General features: G+C 39.1%; 1 protein-coding gene and 1 pseudogene across 1 annotated transcript; one reads left to right on the forward strand and one right to left on the reverse strand.

Moving 5' to 3' along the window:
* Positions 1-599: 599 nt before the first annotated feature.
* On the forward strand, positions 600-2,235 carry LOC115693626 (12-oxophytodienoate reductase 3-like). Its single transcript, XM_030620646.2, has 4 exons — positions 600-836; positions 1,035-1,165; positions 1,283-1,465; positions 1,567-2,235. Exons 1-4 carry the CDS (start codon positions 640-642, stop codon positions 2,217-2,219), a joined length of 1,164 nt encoding a protein of 387 aa, XP_030476506.2. The 5' UTR covers positions 600-639; the 3' UTR covers positions 2,220-2,235.
* A 12,553-nt stretch (positions 2,236-14,788) lies between these two features.
* On the reverse strand, positions 14,789-19,469 carry LOC115693621 (uncharacterized; annotated as a pseudogene).
* Between the last annotated feature and the right edge of the window lie 556 nt (positions 19,470-20,025).

Consider the following 20,025-nt stretch of genomic DNA (forward strand, 5'->3'; position numbering starts at 1 on the left):
CTTGGTCCAAGTTGAACTCTAACTACCGTCCACAGTTTTTGTTCTTTTCGTGCATAATCAAACAAACAATCACATGGCAGGTAAAATTCTAATCACGCAAAGTAAAAGTCAAGGAGAGTTTTTCTCAACCCAAGAAAGCAAAGAGAAAAATGTCATTATCATTATTACAGGTGACACAACGCAACTTATTATTATTTATTAATATTAGAATTTCCGGCCAGGAAACATAGACTTATTGCTCTATGTGAACAGGAACCACCGACTTCGTAGCCAGTGACGTAATGTTGAACGGTCAACGCAAGAACCCCGACGGGCAAAAAGAAAGATAATAAGGAAACGTTAGAACCACATGTTCTATTCAACGTATTTAACACACTTTTCCTTGAAGAAAAAGGAGGTTAAAGAAGCCCAATTGCAATTCGACCTTCCCAACGTGCGATGACTTGGAGCAAAAAGTCATATAAAAATCAAACTTTGGCATGCTCAAACTGAATTACGCTGAATCTTCCCAGTTTTTGCTGCAATGTTCAAATGGCAACAGCAAGCTATAAATACCGATGACCAATATAGCACAACATCAATTCACACCATCTTCAAACTTTGTTGTTCATTCTCAAAGAATATAAAGCTACGCACAAAATGGCCGTGAACCTCTTCACTCCATGCCAGATGGGCAAGTTCAATCTCTCTCACAGGGTAGTGCTAGCGCCTATGACAAGATGCAGAGCGATCAATGAGATTCCGTTGCCGGCACATGTAGAGTACTATGCGCAAAGATCGACCAAGGGTGGTTTTCTCATCACTGAAGGCACCCTCATCTCCGACACGGCCGCCGGGTATGTCCTCTTGTCCCAAGATCAAGCTGTCTTCTATATATAGCGCAGAAAGGAATTAAAATTGCGCACGTACCATTGTACATCTGAGCACGGCAAACTATTTAAACCCTATTGATTGCTTGCCACCGAGTAATATGAACTTCGTTCTGGATCATAGGAGGATCATTAACTTTGAGAAATATAATGTTGTTAAACCAGGTTTCCAGGTACTCCTGGGATTTACACTGAAGAGCAAGTCGAAGCATGGAAGAATGTGGTGGATGCTGTTCATTCCAAAGGCAGCATCATTTTCTGTCAACTTTGGCACGTTGGTCGTGCCACCAATCGTGGTAACAAATTTTTTTTTGCAGTTTTACTGTTTTCCTAATTAGGCAATGTTAACTTGTTAAGTTTCACCTTCTATACTTGTTTCTGACAATATTGAAATATCATGGTGATTGTATTAGTTTATCAACCTGGTGGAGGCGCGCCGATTTCGTCGACAAATCAATCTATCTCCGATAAATGGAGAATCATCATGCCCGACAATACTCTCGAGGTTCCTCACAAACCAAAAGCCCTCCAAACACATGAGGTATGGCAGGTTATTGAGCAATATCGCCAAGCAGCTAAAAATGCCATTCGGGCAGGTTAGTCCAGGAACCATAAACATATCATGATCCATGCTAAAATCAGTTTTATTTACTTTGTTGCACATAAGTATTAATAATTAAATCAATTTCAAGTTTAGGTTTCGATGGTGTTGAGGTCCATGGAGCACATGGCTACCTCATTGATCAATTCCTAAAGGACTCGATCAATGATAGAACAGACGAATTTGGCGAATCAATCGAGAATAGATGCAGATTCTTGATGGAGATCGTCAAAGTGGTGGCAAGAGAAGTTGGCACGGATCGAATGGGAGTTAGAATCTCGCCAGCAATTGACCACATGGATGCCATGGATTCCGATCCACTCAATCTAGGCCTAGCGGTCATCGAGAGACTGAACAAGTTTCAGAACGAGATAGGCTCCAAACTTGCCTATCTCCATGTGACTCAACCTCGATTCATGGCACATGGCACGAAAAATTACGGCGAAGAAGAGGAGGACGAAGAAGCTCGATTGATGAGAACTTGGAGGAGAGCATATCAAGGTATGTTCATGTCGAGTGGTGGTTTCACGCGAGAGCTCGGGATGAAGGCTTTGGCTGATGGAGATGCAGACTTGATATCATATGGTCGGCTCTTCATCTCTAACCCCGATTTGGTCTGCCGATTCAAGGTTGATGCACCATTGAATGGTTACAACAGAGAGACATTTTATACTCAAGATCCAGTTGTTGGTTACATAGATTACCTTTTTCTGGACCAGGAAAATGGGAAGTGTCACACTAGTAAATGAAAATACTACTGGTTTGTTCGTACTCCTAGGAACTTTGTGTGAATTGTTTTTTATGGGATTACATTGTACAAGTTAAGCAATAAGGAGGATCGAAGAAATAAGACAACTTGTTCATTGCATATACCTTATGTCCGTGAAAATTGGGTACATGATTTGTACATTATGGAATCAATTACGTAGAGTCTGGTGAATAATTAAATTTCCTTCTTCTATAACAATCTACAATCCTTTCTCTGGTGTTGTACGCGTTCATATATTTCCAAGCCGATATGGGATCAAGACTCGCTTATCTCCATGTAACTCAATCGTGATTCATGCCATCTACCGAACAAATTGGTATAGAAAATGAAGAAGCCAAGTTCATGTGGACTATAAGAAGAGCTTATCAAGGTACATTCATGTCAGCTGGAGGGTTCAATCGAGAGCTAGGAATGAAAGCCGTGATCGGCGGTGATACAGATTTGATATCGTACAGTCGAATTTTCATTTCTGATTTAGTAACTAGGTTCAAGATGCATGCACCATTAAATGAGTACGTTCGAGAGACCTTTTATACTCATGACCCCTGCTGTTGGATACACAGAATATCCTTTTCTTAAAAAAGAAAATAGTGACAATGACTCTCAGATGACAAAAGTATGTTCTTGAGAGAAGTAGATCTGTGCTAAGTGTTTAAATGAGGGGTAAAAGTGTTTGATGTGCTTGATAGATGCTTGAATTGGTGATAGTTTGTGAATGATTTAAGGGCATTTATTTACACTTCTTTTGAAATTGCATATTGTGTAAACATCTAGAGTGAGAATTCTAACTTCATACAAAATGCTACATCATGATTCATTAATTTGTTTCGAATTGTGTTTTCCTCTATATTTGATTGGAGAAAACTTTCTCCCAGTAGGCATCTGATTGGTGACTTGTGTGGTCTTGGGCCTCTCTCATCTCAAAAGCTAACTCAAAGGAAGAGACTTTCCCTCGTACTTATAAACCAACCACTAGCTCTTTCCACAATTGATGTAGTACAACCTCAACAATAACCTCAACAATCTCCCCCTCACACATCAGGCCTGAGTCGAAGCCGCAACAACCTGTAATTCTTCCTTGTGACTATTGGGTTCAAACTTGTTGGCAACCCAGTTTATGATACCAATGTTGTGTGGTCTTGGGCCTTCTCACCCCAAAAACTAGCTTAAAGGATGAGATTTTCCCTCACACTTATAAACCAACCACCAGCCCTTCTACAATTGATGTGAGACAATCTCAACAATAACCTCAACATGGTGTGCTGCAAGTATGTACATACCCACATGCAATCTTAACTAAAAATACATGTAGATGATATTCTTTTTTAACCCACTAATAATAACAATTTAATTCGAGTCATTTCCTCCCTTTAATGTTATTCAATCTGTTTCTGCATAAGTATCCTTGCCTCCACTTAGTCGTTTGATATAGTGACATTTGCATAATGCAATTCATGTGTTAGGCCCACCTAGGGATAACTGTAAATTTTTTTTTTAAACCTACTGTATAATGGCCAATTCAGTCTTAAACCTTTTTGAATTTGGCCGAAAGGACTACATTGTCATATCGTCAAAAGGTGTTTGACTAAATTGGCCAAATTGAAAGGTTTAAGACTGAATTAACCGCCGTAAATTAGGTTTAGAACTTTTTTGTTAATTTTCACAGCCCACCTACACCCGCGGAAAGTGTTAGAATTAATCAATATTGGAAAGTGTTAGAAAACATATAATTGATATATATTTGATAAATCTGTATTTCGAGAACATATATTACTAAAAAATGATCGTCTTGTATGATTAAATATATAGAAGCCACAGTTTTTCTTAATGAAGAAGAAGCTCATGTTACCTACCTAGGTTACTCTTTAGTCGATGAAATGCCACTAATTAATCTCACCAATTAGATAAGATGTGAGCAGAAACATAACTGAGTGATCCAAATTAAATAATCTACACTTGATGGGGTGAGATTTGAACATATACCGATCGAATATCATTCTCAAACACATAAAACTGACTCGTTAGCACTGATTTCTCTATCCTACCCAAGAACCTCCCTCCTCTTTTCGCTGAAAACAGCCTAAGAAGTTTCTTGACCATCGAGACGAGTAGGAAACGGGTCAAATATTACAAAACTCGCCGACAGATCACTTCCCTAGCTACATATTCACAATCATAAGCCTGAAGGTACAATCCAAGTAACTTTCAGCTTCAAATTCGCTCCCTAAGGTATACGCATGTACTCTATTGAAATATTGTTGACAACTAAATTTTGGTGACTCAGTTAGTTATTTTTCGCATAAAAGAATTAGAGATCGATCCTGATCTCTAGAAAAAAAAATATTAATTACATGCATATAGATATTAGAAGCATTTGCATATGCTCATATAGTTACATTTGCATTGAACCGGTGACGAATGGACTTAAGTGAATGGTTTTGAGCTTAATTGAATTAAATAGACTCGGCCCAAAAGATTAAATGTTTGTCCAAGCCTATTGAATACATATATGGCCGAAATTTGCATTATAGAGCAAGTAGGAATAATTGAATTATCGAATTATTAAATAATATACTTGGAAGATAATTCATATTATTCTATGAATATTCAACTAGAGGAAATCATCAGAAAATTGCCTAAGTTGAGTATCATAATTAGGAAATAATATATCTTGGCTCTTGCAAGATAATCCTGATTAAGGGCCTGTTTGGTTCAACTTTGAAAATGCTACTTGGGAGAATGCAAATACCTTTGGGTGAAAGCCCATTGAGGAAATGCAAATGGTGTTTGGTAAAAATATTTTGTAAAGCTACTTTGGCCAAAATATAGTGTTTGGTGAATTTTTTTTGCAAATGGACTTTGGGAATGAAAAAACCTAACTTACCCTTCATCGGAGCTGACAGCGGCTGGCCGCCGGCGAGCCAGATCTGGCGCCGGCGGCCGTCGCCTGAGGTCGGGCGACAGCCGGCGGGCCAGATCTGGGGCCGGCGACCGTCGCCTGAGGCCGGGTGACCCTCGCCGAGGGTCGCGGGACCCAAGCGGCCGCCTGAGTCGCAAGACCCGGGCGGCCGGCGCCGGGTTGCGCGACCTCAAGCGGCCGTCGCCCGGGTTGCGCGACTCGGGCGGCGGTCGCCCGGGTCGCGCGACCGCCGCACGGGTCCCGCGACCCGGGCGACGGCGCCCGAGTCCCGCGAACCTCGCCGATGGTCACCCGAGTCCCGCGACCCTCGCCGATGGTCACCCGGCCTCGGGCGACGGCCGCCGGCCTCTTGCCGGCCCGATCCGGCGCCGGTCGCCTCGCCGGCCTCCCTCGCGAAGAAGAAGATGAACAGTACACACGAGGGGCAAAAGTGGGTTTTTAGACAAATTTTAAGGGCAAAAAAGGCAACTAACATATTTTCATTAATTGGAGTATTAGCATTCCGAGAATGCTGAAAGCTCAAGGCACCCCGCCTTGAGCTTTCAGCCTTGAGAAGGCCAACATTTAGCCAAAGAGTCCCAAAAATAATTTGCCAAACACTCCATAATTCCCCCAAAGGGCTTTGGAGGCTCAAAGCTCCTTCACAAAGCCCAACCAAACACCTCCTAACTCTTATAAATAGATGTATTAAGGTTCATAATTGAGGGGGTCACACATGGAATATACGGCCACAACAGAGAATAGAGAAAAAAGAGAAAAAGAGAAAGAGGGGCGCTTCATTCACAATTGAGACACACGAAGAACATACACAATTGAAGAACGTTCAAGTACGAAGGGGGAGAAGACGACAGAGGGTGGTCTGTGATCTTCCACACGCTCGTCCTTCGCTACTGCCTGGCGTTTTGGCCCCGTCCTGCTGCAGCGTAATCGCTGTTGCTGTGCCTCATCACAGCGACAAACACTCTCCGACGATTGCCTGACCGTGTTTCCAGCAAGTTCGACGATATTCCAGAGGTTCTCGGTGGAGTTCCAAGGTGCCCAGAACAAACCAACGCTCCTGCATCAATCCAGGCGAGCCTTTGGTGACATTAGCCCAGCAATCTCATAGAAGCTTTGCAGATCCTTAGCCGTGTTCAGTCAAGTCCAACCGCGAGCCATTCCCCGCAGTGAATCGTCCACACCGAGACACCCCCATTGGCAAGACATCGTTGGCCGAACACCACCGTAATCCATCGCCGGCCACCATCCCGTTCGTGGTCCGTCGAATTTAATTCGGAAACTTCATTCGTGCAATATTTCAAATTATGTAAGAATATTATTTAATTTGGTTTTCGAACATTTTGTTTACTTAATTGAAATATTGTGATGTAGAGTGAGTCCGTGAATGATATACCGCATCCGAAAAATATTCAAATATCCCCCAAGTTAGGAAACTTTCCTAACTTAATAATATGCCTGGACGGCAGTTTGATCTCTAACCACGAGATACAATACCTAGCGGCACGGAAAATCTTTAATGTTATTTATAACCACTTTTTTACGATTGTTGATTTATTTTGTTTCCATATCCATAACCACTAGGATATGATCGTTGGTTTATTCTGTTTCCAAATTTAAACAGATAAGATAAATTTTGCGGATTGTATGGATATTATTTAATAATGGGGTTTATCTTTTAATTGATTTATTTCCCTAGAAAAGAAAATACAAAAAATATATCATGATAGATTAGGTTAAATTTTGTTAGACAGCCTTGCATGTTTAGATAGATTTTTTTAAAGATAATGTTAGATTATAATCATGCTAAATAGAATTTCCCTGTTAAGTTAGGATGTTCTGGATAAATTGCAAATTTAGTAGATTTTAGGAGATTATAATTATATTCTGATTTATATTAGGATTTAACATATATTATTTCCTAGTTTAAGTTAGATATTATTATAATCTTGATAGTTCACTTAGGTTAATTTTTTATTTCGAATTTAACAAAAAATACCAAAAACATCATCTTAGAATAAATTGGATTTCTTAGAGGATAGATTGCATGTTTGAATTAGGGCATTTAATTAATTCCGAATTTCATGGAAAATACCAAAAAGAAACATGTGCTTGTCATACGAGAATAGTTGCATACTTATTTTGGCCCGTCATTAGAAACCGCATGTTTAGGTCATTTAATTAGGAATTGCATGTTATAGTTTGAAGATTAGTTTTCATATAATCAAGAGAAAACCGAAAAAATACATTGAGTGGCATTGTGTGTTAACAAGAAATCATATTAGGATTAATGATGTGATTTTCTAGCTAACATTGCATATACTTACATTGTTTCGAGGTAAGTAATTCTTCCCTTTTCTAGCAATTTATTTAATGCTTTGATTATTGGATGTTACTTTGGTGGTTTGCGCACCCGCATGATCACTTTACATGTTAGGAATTAATAAAATCAATCAAAGCTGCCTGCTCAAACATTTTCATGAAAATAAAAGGTACTGAAAGGGCGTTAGAGTAATCTAACGTAACCAAGTCCCTGTACTCATAATCTCTTATTTGTAGGTTTAAAGTAATTCTCCCAATATTTTACTAGGGTTTCTAATCGACCCATTGTAAACTGATTAGTGGCGACTCCTAATTGAAAATCATTTGCATGTTAAGAACTTGAATCATAAGTCATGAATTGGTAAGGGCTTAAGAGAGCCCAAGTTAAGTCTAGGCTTAATAATCTATTAGCCGAACCTTTAGGTGGTGCACCCCGAGGGTAGATTGCGACAAATATTCCACATCGTTTAAAAATGAGATTTATATGTTTTTTTTTTATATATATGTAGTCTCCCTCCACTCATTAGTTTTAGCTTTTAAATTGGACTTTCTAACATGATATTAGAGTTAGATATTCAAAGCGAAACCAAATTGCACTCTTTTATAGTTATATACGTTACATTATATTAGATTGGGCAAACTTTGATAACCATGAAATAGTATTTTTATGGAGTAGATACTATGCAGTTCCTGTCACGTAAATAAGTACCTACACAACATATTGGTATAGTGGTGATGCAATTGACTGAAATACGGCATAATACATGCCTCGGTGTCGTGCACAGACTGAACTAAACTTCACTTTGGAATCTAATAGCTTGTCTTTGATAAGCTGCCTCATAGATCTCGATAAGCCACCGTGGGATGTGCATCGTCTTATCTCTGAATGCAAAGCTCTGTTGGGCCAATATCAAAATATTCGGGTAGTCCACTGTGTATGAGAGGTCAATCAAGTTGTAGATTGGGTCGTGAAAGCCCGTCAAATTACGGCCCTTCTTTGTATTGGCTCTCTAATCCTCCTTAAGTATTATGGGACCTCTGACATTTTAAGGCCCATTTGCCTTGTGATCCGATTTTATTTTAAAGGAATGAAAGTAGTCTTTTCCGGAAAAAAAAGAAGAAAAAGCAAGTATGTTATGCTACATGCAAGCATCCAACAAGACTATATCGTGCCATTTTGTAAATCAACTTCTTTCAAATACCGAATTAATTTATCCCAATTGTGTGCAAATTGCCTTCTTAACATTCGATTTGTCTTGCTCGGTGACACTGTAGCAAAGCCATAGCCTTTACTATTTTTTTGTACATTTGACTTTGGAGACATAATAGCTACTGCTGTAAATGAAAATAATGCAAACTTGTCATAAATCCGTGATGTAATAGCCATCACTGAGGCGAACTATACAATCCTGCTATGCCGATATCGTTAATTGAGTGGCGACTCTTTCACTGTGGTGGTGCAGGATGGTTCTCGCGCCGATGGCAAGATGCGGAGCCTTAAACAGGCCTCGGCAACCAGTTATGGTGGAGTATTATGGGCAGAGGACGACGCTGCCTTCTCAGTTCTCATCACTGAAGGCACTGTCATCTCAGAGATGGCGGCCGGGTAATTTCGTGAATGTGTTGATAATTTGATCGAGTTCTTTTAAGGGAGAGAGTTACTTAAAAAGTACCAATTTTTAAAACCGCAGGAAACATCTCTGTGGCTTTAGATTTCATGTTTCTATTTATGATGAATCTATGGTAAAAGTATAAGCCCGCCCATTGTTGTTGGACCCAATCTAATGTTGTATATACTTAGGGCGTGAATGATAATCATTCTACTCTAGAAATCAATTTTTGGTCAGAAATATATTTTTCTATTTCTATTCTTTTGATGAGTTTTTAATTAAAATTTCTTACTTCCGAGCGGCCGGCGGGTGGACGGCGGGCGGCCGATGAAGGACGGCAAACGGTGGCGGGAGGAGGTCGACGGCGGGAGTCAGCTGGTGGCGGGTCGGCGTCAGGCGGCGGCAGGAGGCGGCTGGCAGACGGTAGGTGGGCTGCCGGCTAGTTGTAAGGGTGAGCAAGGAGAAGAGTTTTTATTTCTCATTTATATTCTAAAAATAAAAAAGTAGAAAATTTTTAATTCTGATTTTTGTTCCAAACTTATTCTGAAAGAAAAATTTATTCCATAAATAGAAAAATGAAATTGCGTTACCAAATTGATTTCTGTTCAAAACCTGTTCTTGGGAACAGAAAAAATAGAAAAATTGAGAAATAGAATGGTTATCATGCGCGCCGCTCTTAACAACTTGTTTTTCTTTTCTTTTCCTTTCTTTTTTTCTTTTTTGCTCTTTCCAAGATGTTGCTTTTCTTAAATTTATTATTGAGCTCATGATGGATGATAAATGAAAATAGGTTTCCACATGGGCTGGATTTATACCCAAGGACAATTGGAAGAATGGAACAAAGTAGTGGATGCAGTTCATTGCGAGGGTGGCTAAACAAAAAAAATAAAGTTTCTCAACACAGATCATGAGTGTTTTTTTCAAGATAGGGATTGTATCATAAATTAGTGCTAGGGGACCTTTCGACTTTCATATCTTGGAGAATGTGTTTCCTTAGTGAGGTTTTATTTCTCCACAAATTAAGTCTATACAATTCGATAAAAAAAAAAGTCTATACAAACTTTTATCTATCTCCACAATTTCAAGTAATAATTATAATAAAATTATACAAAAATAAAAATGGCTTAACTTAAATATATCGCTTTCATCAATTAATACGAATAATTTATAAGTTACAATTGATAACAAATACAAGTTTATATCGATGCATTGCGTGGATTTTTTTCTTGAATAAAGTATATCAATGAAACTTTATTGATTGATTTAACTGCTGGGAAAAAGACTTGTCTAATTTTTCCGGCAAAATACATATTATTGTTTTCTTGTTTTTGTGGCAAGAACATTCCATGTATCTTGGACAATGTGCTCTTAGTGAATTTTCTTCTTGAATGTTGTCTTTAGACTTTGTCATCATAGTAACAACCATTTTTATTGACAAGTTATTTTTTGGCTCAGAACAACATTATATGATTTCTTTTTTATGCATGACTATAGCTAATTGACTAGTTCGAGGATCATGTCTTCAAAGGATTAGTCTCATGTAGTCTCTTAAAGTAAGTAACTAACTATACAAAACTCTTTTTTTTTTCGCCCTCTGCTCTTGTTGAATTTGCTTTGTAGGACAATCAGCTATAAGTTCAATTTGCATATTAAGTAAACACAGAAACTAATTAGTCCTCACGAGGTAATTGTTTGGACAAAACTATTTGATAAGAGGAGACATTTTAATACTTAGGCCTCGTTTTGTTTCGTGAAAAATAAATGATTTGGAAAATATTTTCTTAAAAATGATCACTTATGCCGTTTGAAACAATTAGTTAATGAAATTTTTTTCATTATCAATAACAAATTATGTTTTAACATTTTTCATGGAAGATGAAAATATATTTTTATTAATTTTTATAAGTTATACAAACGATCATTTTAGGAAAATATTTTTTAAATTATTTATTTTTATGAAACAAACTGTCTTAATTTTAATGAATTGGTCATTGAGTGCTTGTTAGTAATGAAACTGTGGCTGACAAAAAGCCTTTGTATCATCATCAACTATAAGGGTGCATTTGACAATCATTCTGTTCCCGGAAGCTGGTTTTGTTCATAAATGATTCTTTTTGATTCCGTGCCCAGGAACAATTTCTAAGCATTTGAAGGCGTTTGATAACTATCCAAAATTTCTATTCTTGGAATAGAAAAGAACAGAAATGCGTTTGGTAAATACACAAAATTTCTTTTTATTAATAATATTTTAATAATATATTAATTTTTTTTAATATTTCTTTCTTTTTTTTTTCTTTTTTTTCTTCCCCTTCCCCTTCCTTAGCCATGGCTAGGTCGTTGGCGCCGGCGACCGGCCACCGGCGATGGCCACCCTCGCCGGCTCCAGCGAGGGCTGGACCCTTGCCGCTTAGGTGAGGGCCATGACGACCTCGCCGGCCCTAGCCTGTGGCTGTGTCACGCCCCGTACCCTACGAGCACGTAGCATCCCGCCGCGGTCGTTAAGAATGCGACTCCCAGGATTCGTCGCCGACCCGTTACTATCGAATAAGAGAATAAACGCGGAAGCCAAACGAACACTCCATTCAACAAACATTCAAACGGGATAATAGAGAGAGACAATTTAAACAACCAACAAACCATTTTATAAACTTAACATCACATACAGCGATAACATATACAAGCCTTCCTAAAGGCCACAAACTCAAACCACGCATACTCAAAAAGGGATAGGGTGGTCGATCTGCTTCACTACTCTATTCAAAAGAGGGGCTCCAAAAAGATAGGGATCTCTAACCCTATCAAAAACCTCCACAGCATCTTGGCTGTGCTCCATCCTCACCAAATGGGTACTCAGTCACCCAATGCTCAGTTTCCGTTGGTACCCCGAAACGTAGCGGAGGCTCAGTCATAATCAAGGTCGAGGGACTGAAATGTTTAACAACGGGGAATGAGATAAAATCTCAATAAGTAAACTGCCTAAGCCTCGACTAGGGCAATACGTACCTCCGGCACCCTAATCATACAATTCTAACCAATAGGGTAAGTTCCTATCAAACGAACAATGATACCACATACTATGCAAAGTCTCGAATTGCATCATAACCATGGCTTACTATCAATATGCATAATAGCAATAATAATATTCCAGACATACTCAATCATTCACACGAGTCTCGATTATAAGATGAAATCACTTCGGCCCGTCCCATACTGTGCCTCACGATTTTATCCCATAATCAAGCGCAAAGCATGCCATATACACATAACACTCGAAGTTGTCCAGATTATTAACGACTCACCATAGGTCACACCGAACTCCCGCCGGTCTTCCGGCATAGCCAGGCATCACCCCACTACTTTGGGCGTGGCAACGTCCGGGATCGAATCCCCCCGACAAGTTGGGTACCGGACGGCATTCCATTTAGGAGCATCGATCCGGCCTCCACCGCGATTGGCAATGTCTGGGATCGAACCCCCCCGACAAGTCGGGTACCAGACAGCATCCGAACTACCGCCGGGCATCGTCTAGAACTCGTCTTAGACGGAACTCATTATGGCCATACACGTAAACAATCACGCATTGCCAATTTTAATCTTCCTTAATTAGCCAATGCAAGTGTTTATGTTGTGCAATTTACTACGAATAAATATGCCATGAATCGCACTCGTTTTCGTATCAAATATCAATTTCAACTATACGATCTTCGTTCTAGGCCACGAAATCATCATTCCAACCACACGATCAAGCCATAGTCAACTACTCAGCCATGATTAAATAAATTAACCATACGATTAAACACTTTAACCATTCGATCGGCATTAAACAACTAATCCACCACACGATCGTCATTAAACATTTAATCGGCATATAATCGACTAATTAGCCATGCGATGGTCAATCAAAGCTACACTATCAACTTCACATCTCTAATAAGCCATATGATCAAATTTTATCACATCCTAATTTACTTTAAACCGTACCATCAAAATTAGCACATAATCATGTTAATTAAGCCCTAAAATTAACATTAACCAATCTAGAATCAATGGGACCATATGATCAATGTCCAAACCATCCAATTCAGCCACTACCACATGATTATTGCAGCCACAAGACTAACCCACGAATTTAATTAAAACAACCAATAAACAATCATAATTAGCCAAATTAAGCACAATTAGCAACATTAAACATATGCTCAAGCTCAAGTCACATAATCTACCTATATTAACTGTAAGGACCTTGGCCCCACCACGCTTCCGCTGCGCCACTCCTTGTGTAATATTGTCCGTTTTGAGCCCACTGACCCTCACGGTTTTAAAACGCGTTGTCTTGGGTAGAGGCGCTCTCTGGCTCTTCTTCCCCCAAGCCCAATATTGTCCTCTTTGGGGCGCTCTCTGGCCCTTCCCCTCAAGGCTTTGTTCTCATCATGCGCAGCGGAAGCAAGCCCATGTGAAACGCGTTACACAAGGGTTAGGGGCCAAGCCTTATAAGCAATCCCAGGACTCCCCCCTAAGCGATGTGGGACAGAGACATGCCCCCCTTGCCATCCTAGAAGCCTGCCAGGAGCCGCTCCTTGTCCAGGCCCTCTGGCCCCGGCGACCACTCTCCGCTCTCGTCGGACCGGGTCGTTACACTCTCCCTCATTTGTATCTATCCAACAATTGAATCAATAGAAATTAATTCTCTCCTAGAGCTTCCCTCTCTAGATTTTCTCTATTTACGATCCGGGCAAGCGAGTGAGCAATCGTGAAAAGGCTTGGTTTAGATGCTCCAACAATTCAAAAAAGTCTAAGTTGCCGCATGAGTCCAATCCCAAACAACCGACCTGTGACACGTGCTTCAGCTGGGGTTTGACTCTCTATTTATAGGCGTCCGTGCACGTGCTTCTGAACAGAAGCCCAGGCGTGCCTTCGGGAGCCATATGGGGAGGTGTGACTTGACAAATTTTAAGGCTAAATTGTTGTATCCTTCATTAAATGTCCACGGGTCGGATTCGGGTTCTGACATTGCAGTCTCCTAGGCCTCTCAGTAAAGGCTCATGCATGGTGGGCTTGTTTTGAACCTATGTTAATTAATTAGAGCTTTTCTTTTCAATGTTTCGTTTATTTCGCGAAAAATAAATAATTTAAAAAATATTTTTTTAAAAATGATTACTTGTATTGTTTGAAATAATTAGTCAATGAGAAAAATTTTCATTATCGACAACAATTTATTTCTAAATATTTTCATAGATGGTGAATTTATCTTTAACTCATTTTTGTAAATGATACAAGTTATCGTTTTTAGGAAAATATTTTTCAAATCATTTATTTTTCGCGAAACAAATGAAGCCTAAGTAGGGACTCAGTTAATTACACCTATATCACATAGTTATGGCAAATGGGATAACTAATTTGTAGAAAGTTATATATCATGATTGAGCATATTTTGATACTGCACGTTTAAAAATTGTTATTTATGTATAAGTAGATTCTGTTTTGAAATATCTATAGGCTGAAAATCTAAATTGATCAAATCCTTCTACAAATAGATCTTTGGTAACAAGGTAGGGAAACATAACTTTGCATAGTAATAGTTCATACACTTTGATGAAACACATTAACTCTCGCATTGGCCTCACTACAGCCAACTATAGTGGAGACCTATACCCTCAAATCAAATTCGTCAATCACGTGGTCTCCTCCAATAATTATGACCTACTTCCAAATGCCCTCGGCACGAAAGATACTTGGTCCATAAGTCGATTTAACCATTTGGAATAGCAGGGGAAGCTGTAGTTGTAAGAATAAAAACACGGGGATAGAAGTTAGCAGAGTAATGGGAATGAGAATCCACTCCACTCTCTTTTCCAGCACAATTGTGAGAGTTGCAACAAAGGCCACCAGCATGAAAGCCAAGGAGAGAAAGAGAAAAGAAAGGCCCATTATGATCTTCTTAGGCAACGAGTCAAGAAAATCTTGGGGCTCATACCGCGAAGTTAAGATGGCTAGAAACAGCAATATGGCCGTCACCGAGGAGAACAAACCTAAACCATCCGAAATTGTGACAACAAGGAAAGAGTTCTCTCCTAACAACAAGGGGACTCCATTATCGTTGTCATTGCCTCCAAGCATAGTAAAAGTAGCAGCGAACAATACTGTGGCAATTAAAGTTGAGACAAGCATACATGAATTTGCTGTGTCCTTTACCCACTTCTCTCCGTTCTCAAGCAATGTTTTGTGATTTTTCAAGAATATATTCCAAAATGTTATCCCTTTGTGTTTGGCGGTTCTCACGTCAGGGATAATCCACCCTTCCACAGCCTATGCATAAAAGCCACAAACATGAGTTACAATAAGTGGATAAATGATTGAAAATTTTCAAAAAACTGACGAATAAACATCATGATGCTTATCCAACACATAAGGCGAAATTGCTTAGTGGTTGAGTCCATCCTTGCTGGCAGAATTTCAAGGGTCACTTTCTTATGAGCTTCTATGATGATTTATGCTTCAATAAGTCAAACAATACGTGTATGCATTTTGGGGTCTTCTAGAGGAATATATGGAAAGAATTATTAAGAGCTAGTCTGAGAATGAGTCTTTTAGTATTTCTTTGTGCTTTGTTGAGCCCCTATGCATTGTATTTTGTTTCTAGAGTCATTTGAGTCAAGAGTTGATATTAGTATTTATGATTTTATCTAGGGGTTGTTGGTCTTTTTGGGAAATAAAAGGTTGGTGTCTTGAGATTTGCCTATACTAGGAAGTTTGTTCCGGCTTTTGAGTCTCTACAAAGGCCTCTAAGGCTTCATTGAGGGTAAGTATTCTGTGAATTTTTGGAACTAAACTCTTGGATTAAAGTTTCTTAACTTTGTTTCTCTTTGGTGGATTTCATTGAGTATTGAGTTGCATACCTCATTAAGTGCTGCTATTAAATATAGTAAAGAAGGAGGCTTACTTTATACCATTGGAGTTCTCTTTGCATCTGAAAAGCCGCCCCAGAGACATTAGATAGAGCATCGAAATTAGGGTCGTACTGTGCTGCTACGAGCATCATGTTTCTCGATTCTTGCCTTGTAGGCGCTGGAACTAATGACAACTACCACCGCCCGCAGCGGCTGCGTTGGCTTGCGCTCTTGTCCCCCCACGAAGGGATCGGAGTTCGAACCCTAGCGTAATTGTTAGGGATTCTTAAGTGTGGCGCCGTGGTGGTGGGTCCTGCGCTAGCGTCATCCCAGGTTTACCCCTCTGGCTGTCGGCCGTGCGGGGGGTTTCTGGGTTATCAAAAAAAAAAAAAAAACTAATGACAACTCATACCACTGCTCGCAGCGGCTGCGTTGGTTCGCGCTCTCTGCCCCTCACGAAGGGTGGGGAGTTCGAATCCCAGCGTAGTCGTTAGGGATTTTTAAGTGTGGCGCCGTGGTGGTGGGTCCTGCGCTAGAGTCACCTCGGGTTTACGTCGCCGGCTGTCGGCTGTACAGCGGTTCCCGGGTCATCAAAAAAAAAAAAAAACTAATGACAACTCATTGGTTGAGCTTACCTTTAAAAAGAGTCTGAGAGTCCTTTCTTGGCGAAATGCCACAGCATGTGTCGACAATCTTTTATTATATGGCAAAATCCCAATAATTAAGCTCCGGGTAAAACTGAATACATAGCTTCACGAGTTCACTGATTCCCTTGGCTGTAGCTTGAAACAACAAGTTCTCTTGAATAAACTGGGTGATCTCGGCAGTTTTCATATGAGAGACGGCAATGCAAACTTGTTTTGCCAACTCGACGGCTGCTACATGTCTCAGCTTTGCCTCGTAAGACCTCTTGATTATAGGAACTACAAAATGTTAAATGGAAAAGAAAAAAGAAAATGAAATACGAAGAGGCAGCATCTAACAACAGTTTTACTAATTGTCATATTTTCCCACAAAACCCTATCACATTCAGAACTTGGGTTGGTGGGTGATTGGGAAAACGATCTCATTCTATTTTTATCCATTATGAAAGATATTTTGATCTCTTTTTTTTTTTTTTGCTTTGGGATTCTGTCCTCAAATGCAAAAGGTGGGTTTTTTGTAATTGCCGATGCAAAGTCCAAGAAATGGTATAAAATCAAATGCATGTCATTTTCCAGAAAAAAAAGGTTTATATCATGTCTGGATGAAAAAAAGAAGAAGAAGATATTAGGATGTGAAGAAAGCAGAAGTGATGAGAGGGTAAGTGAAGAAAGTGATCTTCCTTTAAGTTGTTTTCGACCGGTAGAAAGAAGGGATGAAGAAAACATGCAGATATTAATTTATTTAGAATGAGAATGAAATTCTAACGAGGCTTTATAATGTAAATCGTGATTAAGAAAATATAATTAGAAGACTTAGCCTGTTAGGACGACTCTGAAAATAACCTTGTTAATTACATGTGTCTAGCTAGAGTAAACCACAGTAATATTCGCATCTATGTAAAATTATTTTAAATAATATTATTCAAATGTGCATAGCGGCTCATAATGAAAAAAAGTCACATTAACCATTCAGCCCTTTGTGTTGTTATTTATGCTCAGTACAAGAATAGATTTTGTTTTTTTAAGCTAATACCAACAAAAACCCCAAACTGGTAAATTCGTGCTACATTTATTCCAAACTAATTTTTGTGTTACAAAAAACTCCTAAACTGGTACACCCATGCCACATTTACCAAAACTAATTTTTGTGTCATAAAAAATCAAAAACTGGTTGTGCAAGATTTGGGGTAATTGTGGCACGAGTATACTAGTTTAGGGGTAAATATGGCACATGTGTATCAATTTATGAGTTTTTGAGACACTAATTTAGGGGTAAATTGGCATGGGTGTACTTTTTTTAAAAAAAATTTGCAACACTGGCAATTAGAATTAAGTGAATATCTTAGATCTTTCAAAATAGACAAATATTGATATAGAGAATAGTATATAGTTTTGTTTGAGTTGGAATAATTTTATATAGAATTTTTATTAGGTCTATTGCCCGTGTAAAAAATAAGTTACACATTTTCCGTTAGATGGATGATGTGTGGAAAAATTTAGTTACAAAATTAACTCCAACACACCTGTCACTCATCCACAGTGAGTAAGAATTTTTCTACGTAGGCAATGGATCTGCTAAAAGTCCTTTTTCAAATTATGGCAAAAAAGTTAACTAAGAACTTTTTCCTACTTATAAAAGAAGTCAAAAACAAACAAGCCACAGACTTTTAGTTGGAGAGAGAGAGAGTATCTTCAACAAATAGAAGCATACCTACAATTTTGGCGGCATTCCAAAGTGACCTTGTAAGACATTGAAGCGCTACAATCAAATTGCAAATAGAGTCGGGTCAGTTGATATGAAGTAATTGTATGGCGTCTAATTCGTTCGTTTCATTGTCCATTAAATAAGTTATACAGTACTTGTGCCTTGGTTGAACCATATCTGGTTCCTAGACAATGTAGCTTATCCATAAAGTGGTTATATATATATATATATAGACACGGTTTCCTTTGCTAGTAGGGAGGTGATCACTCTTAAGAAAATTTACTTAACTTGAAAATCATGGAAGGTCCTAAATTAGATAATGCCCAACTGTAAAAATGAATACCCACCCGTATCCGAATTTTCATCTGTTGATTTGAAGTTCAAGTCCACCGGAATACCTTCAATTCAGATACAAAAAGAGCATGTGATGAGCCAGGTGTGATCTTCTTGAAGAGAATCAGTAATGAATGATGCGAGTGCAGAAAGTACTGACATTTGTATATCAATGCTTCCAAAACACTGAGCCTGGCTCCACTGAGAAAGTGAGACTCCATCGACGCCAACACATTCAGTATAGAATGGTCTTTATACAGTGTGCTTTTCATGGTTTTTAAGTGAGGGTATCGCCAAACTAGAAAAAGGGTGATATCTATCCAAATTCACCATTGAAGTTGATCAGGAAATTAAGCTAAGACTAGAATGAAGGAAAAAAAACGGATGGAATTGAGATAGAGAGTGATGGTGATCTGACCATGATGACCAGCGAAGGTGAGATCTATAATGGCTTCAATCGCAGAGGGACTGCTGAAGGGCTGACCCGGCTCTTGGTCCGTCGTATTTTTTGCCAGGAACCAGGCAATCTCCTTGTGCATAGAAGCTTCCAGAGCAGATATATGGAAAGGAACACGTCCTTTATTATCTGGAAGTTGCGTCAAATTAGGATTCTTTCTAACTAATGCCTTGACCATCCTAATCCTTCCACACAGGACAGCATTGTGGAGGGCTGTGCGGCCATCAAAATCAACCATTTCAAGCGCTTTTGGATATGGAGACAAGAGCTCAACAATGTTCTCAACAAATTGGTCTTGTGCATTCAACGCGGCTATGTGAAGCACTGTTTCGAATCTGCTTGTTATATTGGCCATCTTTGAAGCAGCTTCTTGTTCAAAAAATCTTTTAGCAGATTCCCAATCACCCTGGACTGCAGCTTGCAGCAATGGTCGGTAATAGTGTCCATCCACTACCTTTTCCGATATTCCTGCAATAGATGCAAACTTTTCAGGCCATTTTGTTTATACTTATTCCTTGCAGACATTGAGAAGGGTCCCAGAAAAGAACAATTTCATCAAGATCCACCCTGAATATTGATTTCACAATGAAATAACCCTTTCCTGGATGACGCAGAGCACCTCCGGATTGAGAAGGATTACGAACATCTTCAATATATGTTAAAAAAAGAGTGAGCACAGAGTCCTTCTGATACTGATAAAAAAAAATTCTCTTTTTCCTAGCCAAGGTCAGGGCTATGTTTGTTCGATGATAAAGCACAAGAAAAAGAACCGTGACAAAATACTAGTTCCAGCATATTTTAAGACCACATCGCTTATGTTGGTTGTTTGTTTGTAAAACAAACAAAATAGTGCATTTTTCTTTGTCCCACATAGGAAAGTTTTGAGAAAGTGGGCCACTTTATAACTGTGA

Source organism: Syzygium oleosum, unplaced genomic scaffold (genome assembly GCF_021117445.2).
Source record: "Syzygium oleosum isolate NSW1041296 unplaced genomic scaffold, Sole_v2.1 Sole_v2.04, whole genome shotgun sequence".
In the NCBI taxonomy this organism is placed as follows: domain Eukaryota; kingdom Viridiplantae; phylum Streptophyta; class Magnoliopsida; order Myrtales; family Myrtaceae; genus Syzygium; species Syzygium oleosum.

What these genes read in the sequence shown, in the direction of transcription:
- LOC115693626 (XM_030620646.2), top strand. Translation starts at nt 640, where the DNA reads ATGGCCGTGAACCTCTTCACTCCATGCCAGATGGGCAAGTTCAATCTC. An exon ending in ATCTCCGACACGGCCGCCGG is followed by an intron (nt 837 to 1,034) that starts GTATGTCCTCTT and finishes TTGTTAAACCAG; the next exon opens with GTTTCCAGGTACTCCTGGGA. An exon ending in TGGTCGTGCCACCAATCGTG is followed by an intron (nt 1,166 to 1,282) that starts GTAACAAATTTT and finishes TGATTGTATTAG; the next exon opens with TTTATCAACCTGGTGGAGGC.